The sequence below is a fragment of the Penicillium mononematosum genome, assembly GCF_028829835.1.
Source record: "Penicillium mononematosum strain IBT 11891 chromosome Unknown utg000003l:1.0-8172316.0:1.0-8177699.0, whole genome shotgun sequence".
In the NCBI taxonomy this organism is placed as follows: domain Eukaryota; kingdom Fungi; phylum Ascomycota; class Eurotiomycetes; order Eurotiales; family Aspergillaceae; genus Penicillium; species Penicillium mononematosum.
This window is the reverse complement of record NW_026643273.1, coordinates 6,427,086-6,448,011: the sequence shown is the minus strand read 5'-3', so window position 1 is coordinate 6,448,011 and position 20,926 is coordinate 6,427,086. Positions and strand designations below refer to the sequence as shown.

The 20,926-nt window shown below is 49.8% G+C and overlaps 11 protein-coding genes across 11 annotated transcripts; 5 read left to right on the top strand and 6 right to left on the bottom strand.

The window, feature by feature from the left end:
- Positions 1-2,951: 2,951 nt before the first annotated feature.
- Positions 2,952-3,405, top strand: N7519_007481 (TMEM14 family protein; the record flags this gene model as incomplete). The annotated part of the gene is made up of 3 exons (XM_057294257.1): positions 2,952-2,988; positions 3,046-3,138; positions 3,209-3,405. The coding sequence occupies 3 exons, from the start codon at positions 2,952-2,954 to the stop codon at positions 3,403-3,405; spliced, it is 327 nt and encodes a 108-aa protein (XP_057149068.1).
- A 713-nt stretch (positions 3,406-4,118) lies between these two features.
- N7519_007480 (uncharacterized protein) lies at positions 4,119-4,586 on the bottom strand (the record flags this gene model as incomplete). The annotated part of the gene is made up of 2 exons (XM_057294256.1): positions 4,119-4,199; positions 4,260-4,586. The coding sequence occupies 2 exons, from the start codon at positions 4,584-4,586 to the stop codon at positions 4,119-4,121; spliced, it is 408 nt and encodes a 135-aa protein (XP_057149067.1).
- Positions 4,587-4,819: 233 nt separating this feature from the next.
- Positions 4,820-6,467, top strand: N7519_007479 (uncharacterized protein; the record flags this gene model as incomplete). The annotated part of the gene is made up of 5 exons (XM_057294255.1): positions 4,820-5,215; positions 5,248-5,729; positions 5,788-5,880; positions 5,930-6,045; positions 6,115-6,467. 5 exons carry the CDS (start codon positions 4,820-4,822, stop codon positions 6,465-6,467), a joined length of 1,440 nt encoding a protein of 479 aa, XP_057149066.1.
- Positions 6,468-6,531: 64 nt separating this feature from the next.
- On the bottom strand, positions 6,532-7,065 carry N7519_007478 (Zinc finger C2H2; the record flags this gene model as incomplete). The annotated part of the gene is made up of 2 exons (XM_057294254.1): positions 6,532-6,956; positions 7,017-7,065. Coding segments are annotated over 2 exons (474 nt in total), but the record flags the coding sequence as incomplete, so codon positions are not given.
- Positions 7,066-7,440: 375 nt separating this feature from the next.
- On the top strand, positions 7,441-8,410 carry N7519_007477 (DODA-type extradiol aromatic ring-opening family dioxygenase; the record flags this gene model as incomplete). Its single annotated transcript, XM_057294253.1, has 3 exons — positions 7,441-7,444; positions 7,501-7,631; positions 7,679-8,410. The coding sequence occupies 3 exons, from the start codon at positions 7,441-7,443 to the stop codon at positions 8,408-8,410; spliced, it is 867 nt and encodes a 288-aa protein (XP_057149064.1).
- Positions 8,411-8,791: 381 nt separating this feature from the next.
- N7519_007476 (uncharacterized protein) lies at positions 8,792-10,675 on the top strand (the record flags this gene model as incomplete). Its single annotated transcript, XM_057294252.1, has 5 exons — positions 8,792-8,873; positions 8,943-9,190; positions 9,251-9,502; positions 9,574-10,374; positions 10,430-10,675. The coding sequence occupies 5 exons, from the start codon at positions 8,792-8,794 to the stop codon at positions 10,673-10,675; spliced, it is 1,629 nt and encodes a 542-aa protein (XP_057149063.1).
- A 520-nt stretch (positions 10,676-11,195) lies between these two features.
- N7519_007475 (fumarylacetoacetate hydrolase family protein) lies at positions 11,196-12,552 on the bottom strand (the record flags this gene model as incomplete). The annotated part of the gene is made up of 3 exons (XM_057294251.1): positions 11,196-11,740; positions 11,803-12,147; positions 12,195-12,552. The coding sequence occupies 3 exons, from the start codon at positions 12,550-12,552 to the stop codon at positions 11,196-11,198; spliced, it is 1,248 nt and encodes a 415-aa protein (XP_057149062.1).
- Positions 12,553-12,918: 366 nt separating this feature from the next.
- On the top strand, positions 12,919-13,467 carry N7519_007474 (cupin domain-containing protein; the record flags this gene model as incomplete). The annotated part of the gene is made up of 1 exon (XM_057294250.1): positions 12,919-13,467. The coding sequence occupies one exon, from the start codon at positions 12,919-12,921 to the stop codon at positions 13,465-13,467; it is 549 nt and encodes a 182-aa protein (XP_057149061.1).
- Positions 13,468-14,359: 892 nt separating this feature from the next.
- Positions 14,360-17,171, bottom strand: N7519_007473 (uncharacterized protein; the record flags this gene model as incomplete). The annotated part of the gene is made up of 5 exons (XM_057294249.1): positions 14,360-15,631; positions 15,685-16,415; positions 16,468-16,736; positions 16,800-16,991; positions 17,050-17,171. 5 exons carry the CDS (start codon positions 17,169-17,171, stop codon positions 14,360-14,362), a joined length of 2,586 nt encoding a protein of 861 aa, XP_057149060.1.
- Positions 17,172-17,910: 739 nt separating this feature from the next.
- Positions 17,911-20,140, bottom strand: N7519_007472 (uncharacterized protein; the record flags this gene model as incomplete). The annotated part of the gene is made up of 3 exons (XM_057294248.1): positions 17,911-18,848; positions 18,906-19,824; positions 19,883-20,140. The coding sequence occupies 3 exons, from the start codon at positions 20,138-20,140 to the stop codon at positions 17,911-17,913; spliced, it is 2,115 nt and encodes a 704-aa protein (XP_057149059.1).
- A 208-nt stretch (positions 20,141-20,348) lies between these two features.
- Positions 20,349-20,762, bottom strand: N7519_007471 (uncharacterized protein; the record flags this gene model as incomplete). Its single annotated transcript, XM_057294247.1, has 2 exons — positions 20,349-20,428; positions 20,609-20,762. The coding sequence occupies 2 exons, from the start codon at positions 20,760-20,762 to the stop codon at positions 20,349-20,351; spliced, it is 234 nt and encodes a 77-aa protein (XP_057149058.1).
- Positions 20,763-20,926: the final 164 nt, after the last annotated feature.

Here is a 20,926-nt window from a genome sequence, read left to right as displayed (position 1 = left end):
CTTTGTTTGATTGGCTGAACCCGTTGCCTGGCTGTATTTGGCTTAGTAGGTGGCTTTTTTATTTTATTTTATTTTAATTGTTTTAATATTTTTCAATATTCAATACTGAATTGATTATCTCTGAATAGCTTGTATAGAGTACATCTGGATACATTGTTGTACGCCCATTTACTGACAGTTACTACTAACTATCTATAATCTGGATATGGCAGATGTGAAGTAACTCTCATCTGAACCTGCATCTCACTTGAGTCCCGTCACAAATCTCATGCGTACGGAGTAACATAACTCTCTAGGTGATCATCCGAGGATAATTTAGTCCAATACTATAGTACCAACACTCCTATCCCTGTTGTACAAAGCAAAGTACATTTTTGAACCAGCCAGAGGTGCGCGAGTCGCCCTTCGCCACTCATGACCGAGTGGCGCAGTACCATTAGACATCCAATGAAGAAACCCGAGTTTTCCCTTTTCTCCTAGGGAAACTGCATATTTTTAGAGTTGCTACGGTGCTTGTATTCGTCCAGTCCCAGACTTGGCACCTCCGTGTCGACTTGCGGATGCTTAACCGCTGGATACGTATCCGATCCGAGACTACATATGTACATATGTAGTTAAGACACGTCGGTCAGAGCTGAGTATAATCTCAGCCAAAAATCAGGCAGAAATAAAAATCAGCCTTCTAAAGCTGTACAACTAATATTCAACAGCTTTTCCTGAATAGTCAATACCTACGTAATTTTCTCCAACGTGTTCTCTTTGTATGAACGTCCAATTAAACGCGAATATCACCCACGGGATGTCGAGGATTTCTTTCACCGCTTGATTTAATCTTATCGCTTATCGCGTGTTCTATACAAAATTTTGAAATAAGTCTTCCAAGTCTCAAATAAGAAATTTGGCTTACGTTGTAATGCATATTACACTAATAATAACACCATCTAGAACAAAAGAAGTGAAACCCCTGTTATCGTAGAGGCTTATCCCCCGCGAAAGGAATCGGGTGGCAAAAAAAAAAGGTCAAAAGTCAAAAATTCCCAAACCCCAAAGAGATCCAAAACGAAATCTTCCAAGCCAACCTCGGAAAAGCCTAAAAAATATAAAAATGGAATTGGCACAGTCGGAGTGGGCCTGCAAATCTAACATCCAACAATGCTTATTGAAAAAGAAAAAATCTGTCCCTACGTCCACGGGTATAGTAGATGGCCACTCCGTAATCCGAGATTTCCGCGCGAGCGAATCATTTACGTTCAATTATTTTTTCCTCAAACTGCTTCTGGAAGGGAACCGAAATTGCATGTTTCGCACTCGTTTCTTTTCCGTCTTTTTTTTTCCCGTTTCCTTCTGAATACTGTGGCGTTCCCGCGCCACCTCCTGGCACGTCGAGGCGAGGTTACCAAATGTACACTATACAGTTCGGTATATGGCCGTTCTACAATATACTGGATGAGTATTCAGGTGTATCTGCTGGCATTCTGACATATCGTTTTGACATTTAGAGAGTGGATCCAACATGGCATCTGTACCCGGTGCCCCAGTTGTTTATTTGATGGGGCACGGAGGCGAATCTTCATCTCACCTAGTCTAACCCCTTTATGACGAGTTAGCTCGATGCAGACTATGTTAGACATGCATTTGCTTTTTGGTATCCACTATTTGAATCCGGGGTAGATGCCGCGTAAGGAGGTTGTACGCCGTAGTGCAGTTGTGATCTCGAAGATCTGATCCTTCGATTTAACCTGTTTTGCATGTTTTCCTTGTGGCTTTTTATTTTATTGTTTTCTATTGTTCTATTTTCCCCCTTTCTCTCACACCCCCTTTTTCCATGTCTGGTTACCCAGGCGCCCCCTTTCCCGGACATAGCGCTTAGACCCTTCCCTTCCTCTCTGATACATATATAATCATCTGGGTTGATCTGGGGTGACGGGCCTATCACTTTGAAGCAGGGGAAATAAAGGGGTAAGTAAAGACAGCCTATCAGAGGTGTGTAGATAATTTCAAAGCTGATGCCAGCTTGGCTCCAATGTTCGGCGAAGTCCAGATCCCATTATCCAGATCAACAAGAGGCGCTGTGGAAACTGCATAGACAGCATTGCAGCCCAAGTTTTCGAAAGAGGGCCCAATACCAACGATCCAGCAGCAAATCTCAGGAGAAATATTGCTAGGAATAGCGAGGCGACGACTCCGCTCACCCCATGAGAAACGCTGCTTTACGACAGAACAGCGGATTCAGTGGAGGATGAAGCGCTGACCACGAAGGCCAGGGCAGATACAACCAACGTCGCCATTATTATCGTTGCAGGAGTAAGATCCCGTGGGCTTAGGATGTCTTTTTCTCTGTTCCAGTCGACAAGAAAGATATGAGGCAGTTCTCCATGGTACTAGGGTTGTCGACCACTTCGGCTCCTGGAATCGGAGGTGCTTCAGATAGTCGGTGCCGCTGTGTATCAAAGAGTCTGCCTCACGGGTACATTTACCCTCTCTTTTAACGGTATGGTAATATTGCTCGGGAGTTGATCGAGCTGTGTGCGGACCGAAACCCTGATAGCACGATATTGGAAGTACGCCTACATGGCGAGAGAATAAGTGTGAGTAGAATTCTACATAGTTGAAGGTTAGGGGATATATGCCATTCAAATATATATATTTCGGCAGGCTGATTAAAAAGCAGTGTCCAGGTTTAAACCAACTAGATGCCATAATCGATTTACATATCCATACAATAATGCCCTGGTAGAGATCAACCGTGGACTCCCGAGGTCCCGATGAGTAAGCGTAGACATCCACCTGGGTTAGTACCTATGGGCATACGCCAAGACACCAAATCCAATTGGGACTAGCTCCTGTTTACCAGGGGACCCCGGAACGTTCCGGAGAATTGCATGCTTAAATGATCTTTGTCGAAGACTGTCACGAACCCCAACGTCATCACCTCTCTAACATCTCTCATCATGGCTGAACACCCTTCATTCACTCTTGCCGCCCTTCGTAAGTCGCCCCTGCACACGTAACGAGTGCGACGTGCCAACTAATGACTCAAAACAGTGCCTGCAGGGGGTATCGCTGGGTACCTGAAGACCCGCTCAGCGCCTTCTTTGATCGCGGGTGTCGGGCTCGGAATCTCGTACGCATACTCTGGTAAGTGACTGACAACCAGACATCGCCATTCCAGGCACTAGTTCATCACCCGAGCTGACGATTTGGTCAGGGTATCTGATTAAAGAGAACCGTGACTACGGCACCGAGCTTGCTTTGGGAAACAGCGTACTTCTTCTCGGTTCTGCAATTCCCAGGATTATTAAAACCGGGGCTAAGGCCCCTGTGCCTTTGGCGCTCGGCGCCACTGGCTTGTTGGCATCGTACTACTACCAGAAGAAGGTTAGAGAATTCCGATATGGGGTCTAGGTTCCCCCCGACAGGATTAACCCAGATCTGGTATTGTGGTCACTAATGCTTTGTGCTCACTATGTATATTAAAATCCTATTTATTGTGATGTCGCATGAGACTTGATTGTACCTTTATTTGAAGTATGGAAGCTGCAGCAGTACTATAATTGGCACAATAGCTCGAACAAGATATATCAACTACACCGAGCTTCTCGTTTGTTCTAAAATAGATTTCAGTGAAAACGGCCCAGCTATACGAGGCATATTTGCGAAGAGGGATGGCTGCCACACCGGAACTACGCGAGCACGGATGTGGAGCCAGTTATTGTGGGTGACATACGCCGTGGATGTTGATATTTGGCCAACAAACGTCGTGGTGGAACGGGGAGGCAAAATCGCTCTAGAAGTCTCCTGGGGCGATACGTAGGGATACGGTAGCTTTAAACATGACTCCCCAATCGATCGGTAAGTATTCCATCAACCGCGAACGCGAACAATAGCTGACGATTAGACAATTGAAATAGGTCGAAGGAGAAGCTCCATGGGCTCAACCACGTCCGTTTCGGACCGCAGTTTCAAAAGTATGTCTCGTTGCCTATCATTCCGCCAAAGGATAGTGAACAGCGAGTTAGATTAGATTTACAGAGATGTATATATAGCATGTCGGAAAACCATATTCTATATAGGAAAGAAATTGCATGTGCTGATATACTTTCGACTATTGGCCACACTCAAAACTCGCCGCCCAGCTTGTATGTAAACAAATTTTCAGAGAGTCGCTCCCCGGTGACCTTCCACAAGCGGTTTGCAATCTGTCCCAATCAGCAAGCACATAAATCTCAGGCGTGTGTGCACAAGCAGGCATCACTCACCACATTCATTTCCAATCCGGTAAACATTACGGTCAAAAATGCTCGCTCTCCAAGACTTGTGTACACCCTTCGCTGGCTTTGGTCGAGATGCCGATTAATCGGCCGGTGCGGTGGGATACGGCGATAGTCATCTGGCCATCCGGGAGGGTTATGGGCTCTAGTTTCTCCAGCAGCGGCTTCGATCACAACCTGCTGCGAGGGAGAACTCCAGGCGGCCACGTTGGACTCGTATACGTCGTAGTCTGCCGGGTATCCCTGCACCCGAAGTCGGGCAGTGCGAATACTGGTAGCGGTAGCGGTGGTGGAGGTTGATGCGGATGAAAACATGTTAAAAGGCCTGTTTTGCCCCCGAGGTAAAAACAGCTACAAAGCAAATGTGATATAAATGGCCAGACGGAGACGGGGACGTAGACGCACCCCGGCGTCGGGAATGTGGCCCGCCTCTTCCCGAGGGAACATCACACCCCACGTCCAAGAACAGGGTGTCAAAGGAGATCGGAGGATTTAAAGCTCGTATCTTTGACCTTGAACTAATCTGCTCATTCGTTCAATCATTCGCCATGGCTGACTCCCTTCGAGCTGTTCGTGAGGCTGCCGTCGATGGCCGCATGCACAACATATTCACTCGCCGAACCCAGCTGGAGGCCCTTCAGCAGGCACTGCTTGACAAAGCAGATACCATTCAGGGGGCCATTTGCGCAGACACTGATTATGCCGCCCCCGAGGCTGCCGTGGAGTATCTCCTCACACTGAACACCTTAAAGGAGTACCATCAGTCTTTGAACATCGACCGCGCACACCAGGATGAGTATGCCATTGCAAGAGGGGAGGACGCTGCCAGCCGACGAGAACCCGTGGGAATTGTATACATTGTTCCGACGAGCTATACAGTCTTCTACTCGATCCTAGTCGCTGTCGCTGGCGCGCTTACTGCTGGTAACTGCATCGTTATTGAAGTATGCGACACTCTCGACATTCAATAATGTAGACCACGCTAATCCTCGCATCTACAAAGCTGCCAATCTCTACTCAAGCCCTTCCCGTGTTGATAAAGAACCTCCTAGAGTCGTCGCTTGATCGCAGTACTATCGCATTCGTCCCGACTCCAGCAACGGACGAGGATCTCGGACCACAACATATGCGGCTTCATCAAGACGATCACTTACCCGGTAAGGTAGTGGCTGTTGTGGATCGCACAGCAAATATCAATCGTGCAGCTGAAGCACTCGTAGCAGCCCGGTTCAGCTTCGGTGGCCGCTCGCCCTACGCGCCCGACCTAGTCCTTGTCAATGAATACATCAAGGAGCCGTTTCTGATAGCCTTGGTGCAGGCGAGTGTGCCCTTTCCGCCGAGCGCGAGTGCAATACAAGGAGACGAGGGACGGCCGGAAAAAGACCACCAAGAAGAAAGACGGGGATTACGGGTCGTATCGTCCCTGGGAAGGGGCAAAATTGTGGAAGCAGACCGACTGTATAGCTATCACTCTTCGCAGACTCCACGACTTCTGCTAATAAAAATGGGGAAACAGAGATCCCAAGGCGCTGTCGGATAAGCCTACTGACGCCCGGTTGCTGGTGCACACTGTGCGCTCGTTGGATCATGCCATCGATTTGTCAAATATGTGAGTGAACAGCGCGATATAGAAGACCAATAACTGACTGGCTTACTAGGGTTGAAAACCTTCGGGGGACATACGTTTTCGCTCACGAGAAGTCTGCCAAATATTTGACGCAGTTCACTAACGCGCATGTCTCGTTTGTCAACCACATCCCTGTGGAAGTCCTGGGTAAGGGGATCGCAATTAAACAACGTTTAAATGACATTTACAGCGCTAATATAATTCTATCCCTTCTAGTGGGACCCCCTGCCCCTAAACAAGTGGCCTTGGATCGCTCAGTGAGATACCCCACCACCGTCTTCTCCGTTCCTCGGCCACATTATATCCGCCCTACCCGGCTGTCGCAGTCAGTCACGGATATTCTACGTATCAAATCACCCTCAGCCTTGCAGAATATGCTGGTCTTGCAGTCGGGTAAACTGGTCTCCCCGACTCGGCGGCCCTTGGGTGGAGGCGTAGGGTTCTTTGAGCAAGGCATTCTTACAGGGCTGGGGTTGTTCTCGATCTCGATCCTCGCGGGGGTGTGTTCTCTGGGCTATTGGGCGTGGACTTATGGTGGAAAAGCATGGATCTCACATGTGACATTCTAAGGTAGTAGTCATTGCTTTTTGCGCGGAATGAATATGCATAGTGATAGTGGTATGTATTCAATGTTTATCTGCCGGGACCATGTAGCCACCTCGAATAGCTGCCCGGACTCACGGATCCTATTTGATTGCTAAAGCCCAATGAGGCGCAGGGTCCACCGACAGTCTGTGGCTGGTGTGGTTGTTGTGGCAGTTGTAATGGCGACAATGGATTCCCGTCATTGCCGGGAGCGTTTACCTCTAGCCGAGTCGCCGGAGTCGGTGGAGTACCCTCCACAGATCCAGTGGGCAGATTACAGCGGAACCCCTTCCGTTGATATCGACGGCAGGGTTTACCATCATCGCAGCGGAGATGATTCTCGGCACAGCCCTCACAAGCCTGCGACGCGCGGGTTAGCGCACTATTACCCTCGATGCACCGTCGTTTCGTGGAGGCCGAGTCTCTGTTGGGGTCATAGAGAGTTGAATGGCGGGACAATAGGTCATTGTGTACTCCGCACGTTAGTTGCTGACAGGCCTAGTCTAATAACAGAAGGAATGGGGCTCACACACGACCGAACCGCTTGTTGGACACAGAGCAACGGTATGGCGTCTCCTGGGTGTCTGCACGCACGCGACCAAGTTAGCCAGCACATCGGACAAGAGGGCCCGACAATGAAAGTACGGGAGCGGACGTGACGATCAAGATGGCCAATGCGGGTGAAGGATTGTCAACAGGTTCCACACTGGAACAGGTTGGTGACCATGGAGGGAGGAGCGTGTGGAGAAGCGTGTGGAGAAGCTATCGATGATCAAACCGGGGGAATGTGGTCCCGAATAAGTGGATGTCCCCATTCGGGATGTTGGGGGTGATTACCGAGTAATGGGGGTGTGTAATACGACACCTGGAGAGTTGTTAGAAAAGAAGCCACACACAAGCTACATCCTAACCACGCACCCTAGAATATCATCATCCCCGGCATAACATCAATTCGCTATGTGTACGTACAGTCCCAACTGATTCTGCCTGAACTCGCTGTCTGACCTCACTGTTCAGCGCTCACACCAGTGCATTTCTTTTCCCATGGCTCGACCATGATGCTGGGGGAAGAGTCGGAGTCCGCCGACTATTGGAAGAAATGCGGCGATGACGCCCTGGCCTATGGTATTAAGGGCGTGATCATCATGGTATGCTTCCCGCTCCCCGGCGAGACGACGTACTGATGCCGGAACAGGGTGCCCACTGGGGCTGCTCAGGAAGCAACCGCCTGGAAGTTGCGATGAACCCCCATCCCACCAAGTCTCCCGTGGCGTATGTGCACCCGTCCAAGTACGTCGACTACGAGCTTGTGCCGGATCTTGACAGTGGGCGCAAGTGTATCAACCTTCTATCCGCCGAGGGCTTTGACGTGCACGCCAACGAGACTTTCGAATGGATTCACGATACCTATCTCATTCTTATTCGCATGTTTCCTGAACGGTGCCCACCTACAACCATCATATCCACCAACGTGCAGTATGATCCACACTTCCACATGCGTGCTGGTACAGCTCTACGGCCATTGCGAGAGCAGAATTACCTGATCATTGGAACCGGCGGTGCGGTACATAATCTGTATCGCAATGTCTGGGGCCCCATGTTGCGATATAGTGACAATTTTGCCCAGGAAACGCCACCTGAGAAATGGGCTCTAGATTTTCGTCAGGCAGTAGAAGACGCGCTAGCAAACAACAGCGGGCCTGCTCTCCGCCGGGCCATGACTCGGCTCATGAAGCATCCTCATTATCGAGACGCTCATGCCACGGATGACCACTACATGGCTGCTGTATTCGTGGCTGGGGCAGCCGGCAGCGAAGCCGATCTGGGGACAACTGGAAGGCTAATGGCAGAAACATGGGAGTTGACCAACATGTGCAATTCCCAATTCACCATCGGGCAATGGCCCAGGGCATCACAAACAGCCTAATGTACTTTCTTTTAGTGCAGCTCTTCCACAGTTAACCAGACGTCCAATTAATTATTGTTTAGATGAGAGGGTCCAGTAACAGGGGGTAAACCATTATATTGAAGGCAGCAGATGCTGGCCGTATAGAGAGCATAGAAAAGAACAACCTGACCCAATATGAATGCATCTGTCATTCCCCCACCGGCTGTTAGTTCCGGGCCAAAAAGTAATAAGGAAATTCTCCCCATGTCCTCCACCTGTGTACCTCGGGCCTCTCTCCACCCGGCTTGTCAGTCCGGGGTCATCATCTCACTGACCTAGCTCGGTCTTTTTAAATAGGGCACCATCCAGACTTCTCTTATTTATTTTCCTTTTCACACATATATCTTTCCAGCATACAACATGTCCGGCTTTCACTACGCGTTCTCACTGCCCAAATCCGCCGTCCAGCAAGCGACGCCTCCTGGGACAGTCGAGCTTTATGGTACAGTCTTCCTCCTGAAGACACCTGACTTCTCTATTTTGGCCTAAAGACTAATTCTCATTTATCAAGATCATGAGGCAGGACCAACATCCGAGTCAGCCCTCGGCCCTCAACTGCGTGTGTCACCAACGCCGTCAATCTGCCCGTCCGATCCATTGAATTGGAGTCTCTGGAGGAAGGCTATGGCCCTTCTCTCCGCCTCGGTCTACTGTTTCGTAGCCAACGTTGCATCCGCTTCCCTGTCCAGCGCCTTGACCTTTCTCGCGACGGACTTTCACCCACCAGTGCCCCAGGCACACCTCAGCCACTTGATTGCCGTTTGTTAACCTATCTTCTTTGCCTCTATCTTGAGAACTACTCACAAAATATCTTGGCAGGTCAATGTCTTGATGCTTGGCTGTGCCAATATCTGGTGGGTCCCTCTCTCGAACGTGTTTGGTCGCCGACCCATCATCCTCGCCAGTCTGGTGATGCTCACGCTGTGCTCCGTATGGGCAGCCAAAACCACCTCCTTCAATAGTCTATTGGCTGCCAGGGTCTTCCAGGGCATTGCCGGTGCAGCTGCGGATACAATTTGTCCAGGTGTGATAGGCGAAATCTATTTTCGTCACCAGCGAGGAAGAGCAATGGTGAGTACCCTCCAAGCACCCGCTACACTCTTTATTTGGACATCACATTACAATGGCTAATCTGTGGACAGGCTATATACACTATCTTCCTAGTCCTAGGCCCGATTATCGGTGGTACCATCGGGAGCTATATCGCTCATGCTTGGGGATGGCGGTGGACACAGTGGCTCAACGTTATTATCTCCGGGATTTCACTCCTCGCGTGCTTCTTCTGCCTCCCAGAAACGCTTTTTGATCGAGATGCTGCCATTGCCATGGCTGCCGCGACCCAAGATATTGGACAATCAGAGGAAGATAAGCCGACTGGATTTGACAAGCCCAATATCGAAGAGCATGAACAGATAGACCGGTCCGTTCCGGTACAGGCGTATGAGCCCTACACATTTGCGAGTTCTCTGAAGGTCGGACTGTATCGTGGCGGTCTATGGCAACATTTCATGGCGCCTTGGAAAACCCTTCGATTTCCCGCTGTATGGCTGGTCATGTTGCATTACGGGGGTCTGGTGGGTGGTGTTGTGACGATTTCCACTGTGGGTCCACAGTTTGTGTCCGCGCCTCCATATAGCTGGGGTGCAAATTCGGGCCTGATCAATATTGGCGGCTTGATCGGCAGCATTGCTGGAGCAGCTTTCACCTTTTACCTCTCAGACTACGTCCTGAAGCGGCAGGCAATGCGCCAAACGAATGGGCTCAGTGAGCCTGAAGCCCGTCTGCCAGCCCTATTTCCGGGGCTACTTCTTGCTACGACGGGCCTCCTCACATTTGGCTTCTGCGGGAAATACATTTCCAACCTCGGGTGGCTCGGCCTCCAATTCGGTTATGGGATGCTCACCTTCGGGGTCATGCAGGTTCCTTCTATTGGGTTCAACTATGTCAGTCTGGTCTTTCTCGCCTGGCAGCAGCTACTGATTTTCAAGTACGATGCAGATTATCGAGTCCTATCCCGTGGTTGCCCATGATTGCTTTGTGATGATTACCTGTCTGCGAGCAATTGTAGCCTTCGCATGGACCTTTTTCGTCGGATCGTGGGTTGAGGCGCGTGGAGCTGCTGAGCCTTTCGGTGTATTTGGTATGTTGATGGGGTTAGCTGGGTTATTGACGTTTCCTATATACTTTTATGGTAAAAGAATCCGAATTGCGACACAGAAATGGGCTCCTGGTCAAGGCGAGTGAGTGGTGGGTGTCTGGCTGCCTGGTTTTCATATTACTTCATCTATACCGCGAAGTCGCGTTGCTGCATTTTGGCTGTATTATCTCATTCAGGAGGATAACTGGAAAGACATATGTTAAGTCTCAGCATATGTTATTTCCCACATGCCTAGATTGGATAAAACTTAACGACCTAACCCCTTTTCCTGTGTTATTGGAACTTCCAATAGTCTTTACCTTTCGATTCCCTTGAAACTGACATACAGTGTTTAAGCGTCTTACAGGTATTGAATGATAATGTGTCAAACAACGTCGTTGCTAAGATATAAGATTGTACACTATCGCATTCGCTATAGTGTTTTGGGGTAGCCCACTCGCTTGTGAAATATGTCTTAATAACTAGATATTATTACAGTCCTTATCTTCTTTGGTGTTTGGTTCTTCTCTCAACCCTCGAGTGTACATAGAGTGCACTAGCCTTGGAGCGTTTTCACTGGTTCACTAGGTACTATTTCGTGAGTCTATGTCGCTTGTGCTTTTCCACTTAAAAAGGCCGGGCTGGTGTTAAGCGACCAATGCATTCACCAAAGCCAACACCTAGGCTTGCTGCTCCTGCCATCGCGGTGATTCGCACAACATCACCATCCTCAAGATACCCACGCTTTGAACCATCACTCAACATCACTGGTTTTGTGCCTCCTTCCGTTCTCTCAAGCAAACAGCCCCCGTTCAGATTAGATTCACCGCTAACTGTGCCTGTCGCCAAAATATCTCCAGTTCGGAGCGCACTGCCTGAGCTAACCGAATGCGCGATCATTTGCTGTGGGGTCCAGTACAGGGACTGTACGGGACAAACTCCAACAGTGGTTTTGTCTGAATTTGCGAGGATCTCAACAGTCATAAGAATATCGTAAGTTGATGGCTTGGACTGTTGAAGATATGTAGGCCCTAAGGCTTGTTGAGGAGCTACACTGGCTCTGAAAGGCTCTAAGGCGTCGGGAGTGATAATCCACGGGGAGATAGAAGTGCCCAGGCTTTTGCCATTGAAAGGACCCAGTGGGTTCATCTCAAAGCCTTGAATATCACGGGCTACAAAGGTTAGTTGATATCTTCTCGTCAAAATCAGAAACCTTTTGGGTTTAAACACTCACAGCTCCAGTCATTGAGAATCACGAATCCAAAGATATGCTTGTCGGCATCTTCCGCATGGAGTCTTTTCTTCATCGGCAGTGGCTCCCCAATTACTGCTGCCAGCTCAACTTCGTAATCAACCTTCTGCGAGGGTCCAAAGATGATTGCTTTCTCACTTTGGGGATCTGTGAATGGAGGGCTGCGAAAGTGCCCATACGGGCGCTCAATGTCAGTTCCTGAAACGACAATCGAGCTTGTGCGACCTTGATATCCGATAGGAAACTTGAAAAAGCTGGGAGGTGGGTTTGCATTCCCAACCACTATGCGTCCCGCGTTGATGACGTGGTGAAGCGAGCATGAAAAGTCTAAAATGTCAGAAAATACACTATCAATTGAAATGCAGAAAAAGTACCTGTAAAATCCCTGATCACGATGGGTAAGTGCATCGTAGTGGCATCCGCGTCTTCTTTGCTGGCAGAAGGAAATCCCTCAAGGCCTTGGTGGCGAAACACCTCTTGAATCTTTTCCCGTACATATCGATGCTCACTCTTCGAGAGAGCTGCAAAGCTGTTCAGAGATGGCTGATTGAAGACATTCTCTGGAATGTTCTTGGACTCCTTGAACAGTCCGTGAACATGCAAGTCATGCAGAAACAATATTGTGTTTCCCAATCTTGAGACAGCTTGTGGTTTCTTATGGGTCTGCGACGATGCAATGCCAAAAGGAATGTTCCTATGGGAAAAATGATGACTATAGTTTGCAGTGGCCATCTTTACGATGTCAGACTTGAGACTCGAGCCTTGATGTTCAGGATCTCAATATGGTAGTCCAGATGGTTTAGAAAAGTACTACCAGGGTTCAAGGTATGTTCGACCTCCTAAAAGCCTTTCAGGACCTCGGGACATTTTAAGTCCCCTACATACCCAATTTCGTTTAGTACAGATGTCGGAAGCAGTGGGGATGACAGTGAGAGCGTCAAGTGGCGGGGACAACCGAGAAATGGGGGTTGGAGCGGGTATGAGGCTCCCCCACTTCCCGATCGGCAAGGGAAGTATAAATTCAAGTTTACGACTCAGTGACCAAAATGCAGTCATTTCAAAGTACACTACTTATTTGTCTTAACGTACTCTTCTACCATGCTCAACGGCAACCTCAGGCGACCACAACGCTACATCACCTCCCACAACAATGAGGGCCAAGCTATCATTGACACGACAATCGAGCCAGCCGCCCCCTTCTATGAGCTCCCGGACAAGGTCGCCCAATTCGCACTGGGCTATGTCACCAAAGAGTTCCCAGCAAGACTTACCGATGAGGCCGACGTGAAGTCTTATCAGGAGTTTCTCGCCAGTCCACCAGGACTGACTGTCTCAACGGGCAGCGTCCTGCGTTACGTGGACATGCCCCCTGGAAAGTTGTCCCCTATGCACCGTACCATCAGTCTGGACTATGGCGTTGTTCTGGAAGGCGAGGTGGAACTTGTTCTGGATTCAGGAGAAACCAGGGTCTTGAAGAGGGGCGATGTTGCTGTGCAAAGGGCCACTATGCATGCGTGGAGGAACACTAGTGATACGGAGTGGGCTCGAATGCTTTATGTTCTCCTTCCCTCGACAGCACCAAACGTGGGAGAGAAGCAGCTAGGAGAAGAATATGGTGATATGCAGGGAGTCAAGGCATCGGAATAGATATACCTTAATGAACAGGTAAAGCTTATACCTACGTATAGTATTGCCCCTCCTGTCTTGATGCTTTACAAACGACGGAAAAAGTCCTCTCTTTACTTTTACCTTTTTGCTACAATAACTCATATAAAAAAAAGCCGAATACTCTACTGAACGGCCTATAGGGAGGCACCCGACGATGTGGTACGTCAAACTCAGAGAGGAGCTCGCTGAGAATGGGTGAGATTCGGCTGGTGTCCCACGGCCGTGAGAGTGATGAATCTCATACTCCCTCCATAATTCGCTGTGGAAGTTTCCATTTGGGAGTCTGAGTTGCGGTGACGGTGCATATGATAAGAATTACGTTGTTCTACGGAGGCGCAGTGAGCTTCAAGATGGATGTCAAGCGGTGATAATGAGGGTAAGTCACGTCCAAGGACTGTCCGAATTACCGGCAAGAACCAACCCATTTCATTCCAGTCACTAGTTGGCCCAGCTAATTCCGGAGGGTGGACCGAGTCATCTGGGGGGATGCAAGGAAGGACTACACTCAGGATGTGGAGGGTTTCGCGAGGCACCCGAACCGATGGACAATCCGTGGAAGCAGGGTCTACGACATCATCTGCATGATACCTACAAGCTAAACAAAGCCATATAGTTAAATCCAAAGTCTCCGAAAAAAGAAAGCGTAACTCAATGCCGGAAGGTCGATTTTCTCCTACAGACCTCGGAAACTAGAAGAGAACACCTCGAAATAAAATTCGGGTCTATCGTTATCCCCCGCTACATCACGAGGACGAGTATATACTGTCAATCAGCTGTTATTTTTCAATCTTTATTCTTTGTTGGTCCACTCTGACAGTAAATATAGCTGTCAGCCTCGGCAATCGCTGTATTCATCCCGAGTGGGTATATATCAAGCAGCTACCTTCCTCTTCGCCGAGTTCTTAAGCTCAGCCATTAGTTGAACCAGTCTCTCTGTAAGATGTGGAATGGGCAATCCTGAAAAGTTTGTTCGTACAATTCCCATGACAGCCTCCATGACCTTATCTGGTTGTGATAGCGGTACGCTGATTACCACATCATCTTCACCGGGTATCTCCGAACGCCATCCTATACACGGTTGACCTTGCCCGAAGCCTTTGAACCTTTGCAAGGCAATGCTGTCCGTGTCATCAATACACACATTTTGACTGGGCGCTCTGGATATCCCTGAAGACTGGTTGGAGAGCAGTCCATAGACCCAGAATGCTAAACTAGCGTGGTAAAGCATAATTGCTAGAGGGCTGCGTATAACCCCCTTGGGCAATCGCTTGGCAATTCGAACGATCTGGGCTGCGTGGCAAATTGTGTGTCTCGCTGCTTCACTCTTGACCCAGTCGCGGACCATTGGGTAGACAGCACGGGCGCGTTCCGGGCCTTCCATACCCGCAAAGATCTGGATATCCTCAAATGGCATCTGTAAATGCAACAGGGTTAACTCCAGCCGCATCAGTATTTCTGGATCCGCCAATTCATCAGACGGCAAGCTTAGTTTGAGATGATTTAGCAATTTCAGAAGCTCGTCCTTCCTCATCTCTGTAACAAGGACGTTCCACCTGTGTGGTCGCGATCTCTGCAGAGAGGAGAGCTGGAGATACTCCCAACACATGGCCCACGTGCATGCAAGCACAGCGTCAATCGCAACGTATATATCCAGCGACCTCGCACGATTATTGAGAATGCCGGGATCGTCGATAATATCTGCAACGTAAAGGGGCTCGCCGGGGTCTTGTACGGAGATGAACGAGCTCCACTGTTCGGGAGATGCCGCTGTCCAGAGATCTGTATTTCCCGGGAGTGGTAGGAGAACTTCCGCATAGGATATTGCCGGATTGACCAGAAGGGCTATGGAGGAGTTTGCGTCGTGAGAGAGCATTCTGAAGACGAGCCGCTTAGAAGACTCATCTTCCACCCACTTGAGCCATTCGTCCCGCGAAACTATGACCTGACTATCTCCAGAATTGGTGTCCGGATACGCTGACCGTTTGAACTTTCCATCGCGTCGCATCATCGTGAGCACGGGATGGAAGAAGCTCTCGGCGATCTCAACCTTGCGGGGGAGTCCGCTCCAGATACCCATCTCAAGAATAATCAGAAAAGCCTGAGAGAGCTCAAGATCTCGAACGAGTGTGTTATCACGTTCCCACTGCAGAATTAATCAGTCAACTGAAAACATACACGATTCGATGCAAAACGTACACGCTTCGATATTGCGATCCGTAAACATTCTTGTATAGCATAGCCAAGTTTAGATAGTGCAGGGTCAGATGTCAACACTGCTCCACATGCCGCCATGGCAGCTACCAGCTCTGGTCTTTTCTCGTTGGGATCGAATGAAGCAGCATGCAAAAATGACGTTGCATGCGTCACAGGTGAGGTCAAGTAGTACTGTAACAGCGTATCCAGTAGCCCAGCAGACGGAAAAGAAGCGACTGCCTTTGACAAATTATCCGAATGGCAGCTGTTGACAACCATCATCAGGATCTTGTCTCGGACAAGATTCCCTAGCTCTGCACACGTGATCCTTGTGTCTAGGTTCAGTGCAACTCCAGACTCTGGGGAAGGGTAGGCGGAGTTTGCTGCGGGAAGAGAGAGATTATGCTCCTCGGCTCCAGAATGATCCTTTGCATTAGGGCGGAACTTCCAGTGAGAATTTTGGAAGGCCTCGGTGCACATAGCGGCGGGCTGGCCGGGGTCCGTGTGCGACGCAGCGTGGGGTGTCTGCGCGCCTGTTGGGGTTGGATGGACACTGCTAACTTCGAATGGGATGCTGATGTTATAGGCATCTAGGAACCTCAGATCCATGTCGTCAAGCGCATTGTAAGAGCTCATGTCAATGTCACTTGTGCTAGCGGAAGCCCAGTGTCCTGACAAGAGATTGAGATCTGGGTACTGGTAGAGACCATTGGCGTCGGCACCGATGGATGCATCTTCATATTATCAGCCCAATAGCCATCCTGTCCTAAAAGTAGACAGACCCACCAAGGTTATGCAGCATGTTATGTGTAGTCTGAGGGGTAAGAATTTCCAACCCAGGCTGGTCACCGATGACTGCCGAGGTAGACGCTGCTCCCATGGTACCCGTATCGACGAAATTGCCCATAACAGAGGAACCGTCATCTTGGGCAAAGATAGTCTCATCGGGTTGTTGACCGGCTTCTGGCGAGGGAAAGGTTGTATCTAGTTCCATGGAGTCGTTCGACTTGCACTCGATGCCTTTCCCTTGGCAGCGCCGGCATGGCTTTTCCTCGCTACACCGGAGATGATTGGATGAGCATTCTTTACACGCCTTTGTTACCCTTCCAGCTATGTACCGGGGCTGTTCGATGGAGCCTTCTGTAGCGTCCCCGGCTTGGGAGCTGTGTCCGGCAACGTGTCTCTTGAGCAGGTCCCTTTGAGCAGTCTTAGCCAGCGAGTAGTGAGTTACGATGATAAGCCTGGGTGTACCTACGGTCTTGTAAAGGCTTTTGGGCAGACATGGCACTTGTAAGGCTTGGTCTGGGTGTCTAGGGAAGATGGTTGTGTGAGCAAAATTTCCTCCGAGTCACGCCAAGTCTACGATACAAGAGCCAGCCCTGGAACGGGAGGAACATACGGGATCGTACGTGACGAGCTAGGTGATCCAGGCGCTTGTAGTTCTTCTTACAAGAGCCGCACTGGAACATGCCAGATTGCGCCGTTGCCATATCAGCACCTTCAAGCCCGCCCGAGGCAGCAAGCGGATAGATCAAGCGATGGGCCGCTGGTGATTGAGCTCGGAACGTGGAGAATAGGGAGAAGGAGAAAGTAGGGGAAATGCTGCTATGGTCCGGATCTTATTGCGGTTGGCTCACTTGGTTGCGGGGGTGGCGTCTGGGGCTCAGGGGACGACCTCGGGAGTTGCGGGGAAATTCCCCCCACATATCCGATGTGGTTAGGGTTAGGTATTGTCTATAAGGCAAATCTATACTAATTTCGTCCGGTCAAAGCGAGGGTTCCCCATTTATTCTAGGTACCATAAGATAGGGGCCTCAGCATTTATATCTTATTTTCATTTTTGATATCCGAGCTCCCTCTTAAAAATGCATAAAATTTATGGTAGGGTGATTTTGTCAGGACTCCGTGACATTTTTCTTGATACAAGACCACGCATCAACGATACCACTACGTACACCGTTGAATAGTTGCTACGCGAAACGCTTAATATAAGCCTTTTTTTTGGCGATTTTTGGTCTTTTTTTTTCAATTTCATCACTGCCGAGGTGTAGTAGCTAAGCTTCCCTTAGCAATTACCAGTTAGACCTATATGTTCCAAGGTTCAAGGTTGGATGAAAGTCCTAATGGAAAAAACGCCTTGAATTTTGAAATATTCTGGCGTCACGAGGTCTGAAAAATTGACTAGAGATAAACTTGGAAAGTTCATAGTTTGACGACCTATTTCATGGTCTACTCAATCGGTGCAGCTCCCGAACAGTCGGGCACCCCGTCCCCTTCCACCAATTTTGCCCCCACAATCTCGAACACGGGGACTTCTGCGAGCCGTGAAATAATGTGGTGGAGCGTCGGTAGCTGCTGCCAATCCAAACCATCGACTTCTATACTTGCCTTATTGGTCGTGTAAACCCTTCGTGGTCGTGGAGGCGGCACAGCCTTGGAGAAGGGGTCGAAGACGGTATATTCTTCCGCAGCAATATTCTTGTTCGCGCGGCCACTCTTGGGCAGGTACTTGTAGGTCAGGATCCCCGCATCGGCCTCTCCACTTAATGCACCCGTGGTAGTTGATGGGTCCACTTCTACCAGGTCTTCTAGTAAGAAGTTACCCCAGAGGGCCCCTTCCCACCCGGTGCGGATGCGGTAAGAGCTGGAACGACGGTATACATCGATGGAGGTATAAAGTTTGGGCATTCCGAGTTCCTCCCGGCCTGAAATGATGGGGTCCGCCAAGGACTCGAAAAGGACGGGGAGGTAGGTGCCCTTAATTACCGAGCCATCCTCCTTGACATACTCAACCCCGTGTACGTACAAGCCAATATGCTTGTATCCTGTCCCACCCAGCCACTCCATGTTGTCCAGCGTTGTCTGGGAGAAGGAGGCATATGCAACGCTATCTGGAGATGTGAACCGCCATCCTTTGCGACCAGGCGGGAACAGATTCTGCAGGACGGTTCGCGAGGTCTTGAACTTGACTGACACCGTTGTAAACGTCGAGTTTGTGCCTTCGCGGGGTAAACCGAGATGGGTCTGTCGCGGTCCGGGCATTGGGCCAAAGGCGATAGGCATGCGCCAGTAGGGGTCGGGAATCTGCTTCCACGTCCACTCACGAAGACATTGAGTCGAATTATCCCACTCGTCATGTCCGAAGTTAAAATTGGTGAAGCCGTATACTGTATTTATATGGTAAGGTTGGGTCATGCACAGTTATTCGCATTTGGGTGGCTTACTATCCAGCTGCTTGTCGTCCGTACGATCTTCGCCAATGGTACGCGAGAAACCTTGGATGCGTGTGGCTCGCTCGTGCCGGATATCATGGTAGAGCCTGAGACGTTCAGGCACCTCAGTGGCTGATATTCCTGGAGATAGGACTACCGCTAGTGAGATGGCATCTTCGATCGCGACTGCGCCGCCCTGGCCCTGGTGCGGCAGGAACGGATGGGCCGCATCTCCGAGCAGAGCTAGACGGTGGTGATGCCATTGGGGGACGATGTCCATGTCCAGGAGCTTCCACACATTGACACTCTGGGGGTCGGCCTTGCCTAGGAGTCGAAGAATGGTCGGGTCGAATCCGTCGAAAATCTGCAACATCTTCTCCAGGTTGCCCTGTTGGCCCCAAGAATTATCGGAATCGGCCGCCGACTCGTCTTCCGGATGGATCAATACGAAGTTCAGGACAGTATTGTCCGAAGTAGGGTACATGATAATGCGTGAATCGTTGCCATACCAGATGCTGAGCTCACCGGGGTGCTGGACCAGCTTGGCCGTGATAGGATCATTTGCGGCAGCCTCCTTGGAGACCAAGAAACGAAATGCGCTTTTGCCCCGGCACTCTGCCTTGAGCTGGCCCCCAGGCACGGCATGCCGGGTGACCGAGTGCACTCCATCGGCACCCAACACCACGTCGCCATGGAACTGGCTGCCATCCTCTAGCGTGATACTTGCTGTCTCGGCGACGACCTGAACAACACGAGAAGCTGTTCGAAGAGGGATTGCATCGCGGGTTTTCGTGGCAGTTGTGGCTATTCTTTTCAAGTTGCGGTGGAGATCAACTCGGTGCGCGAGAAGCCAGGGATGTTGCCACCTCTTATTCGCTTCCTTGAGGTCCATCTCTCGCTGCACTTCTCCCGTCGCGCTATACTCTGTGAGCTAGATAAGCCTGTTAGCAACTAGTCCACGGCGTCCCACTGGCGAGACAGGGCCTTACTCGTTCCATGAGGTTGGCGCCAAACTGTTCTGCAAAAATTCCCAGACGTCTAAGGAGGCCATTTGCGTTAGGGGCTAGGTGAATGGCTGCCCCGGTCTCCGTGGCCAGATGCGATTGCTCAAATATTTGAATGTCATGGCCGTGGTTGCGCAGTGCAATGGCTGCGGTCAATCCACCAATACCAGCACCAACTATCAAGATCTTTAGGGGTCTGGCCTCCTCAGAAGCATGAGTGGTGGTACCCTCTGTGGCCGTCATTGTGTGAAGTCAATCCAGGCAAGGGAGGCGATTAATTGGCGAGGAGATGTTCAACAGTGCAAGATAGAGATAGAGAGCAGCTCCTTGGTTTAATAAAATGTATGTCCCATACTTATGGTCTTGTATGGCCCGTCGACGCCACATTCCTCCGGCGTAGAGTCCCGATATGTCGGGCCATCGGGACCACATCAGCTAAGGCCTGCGGAGGTTAAACCTCGCTCAGAACCCCAAACTCTGCGGAAATTGCAGCCTCGGGTGAATCTAATACATTGTTCATTTCACTGGCTTCTGCGGGCGGCTGATGAAATAATGAATAGATATCAGTGTAACTAAATATGGTCTACTGGCACGCTCCAAAGCCAGATTTTCTAGGCCGAGACGTGAGTGAAATTCCAAGGTTGTAAATGATACCTCACGTAGTCTTTTTGCAGATAGAATACCACCATTATCCTCTCCATCACCACTCACCAAGATGTTCCGGTGTCACTAATTGGTTCGCCGACGAGATAGTAACAGCAGCGAAGGCAATCCCCTTCTGATCTGCCATAAAGCTTGCCTTGTGGACTATCTTCCAAGGTTCCTGCGAGCTGCCGACATCCTCAAGAACAGTAGTGGAAACCATACCCACTATCCCGAAGTGGTCCCGATGCCGCTCCACTGGGGATATCACATGTATGCGAAATATAAGTGAATAGAAAAACCTTGGAAAGAGGATTGTCTGAAATAAACGGAAGTTGTAACTTTTTCAGTTTTACTTTTTTTTATTCTTTTTCCACGCCAACAAAC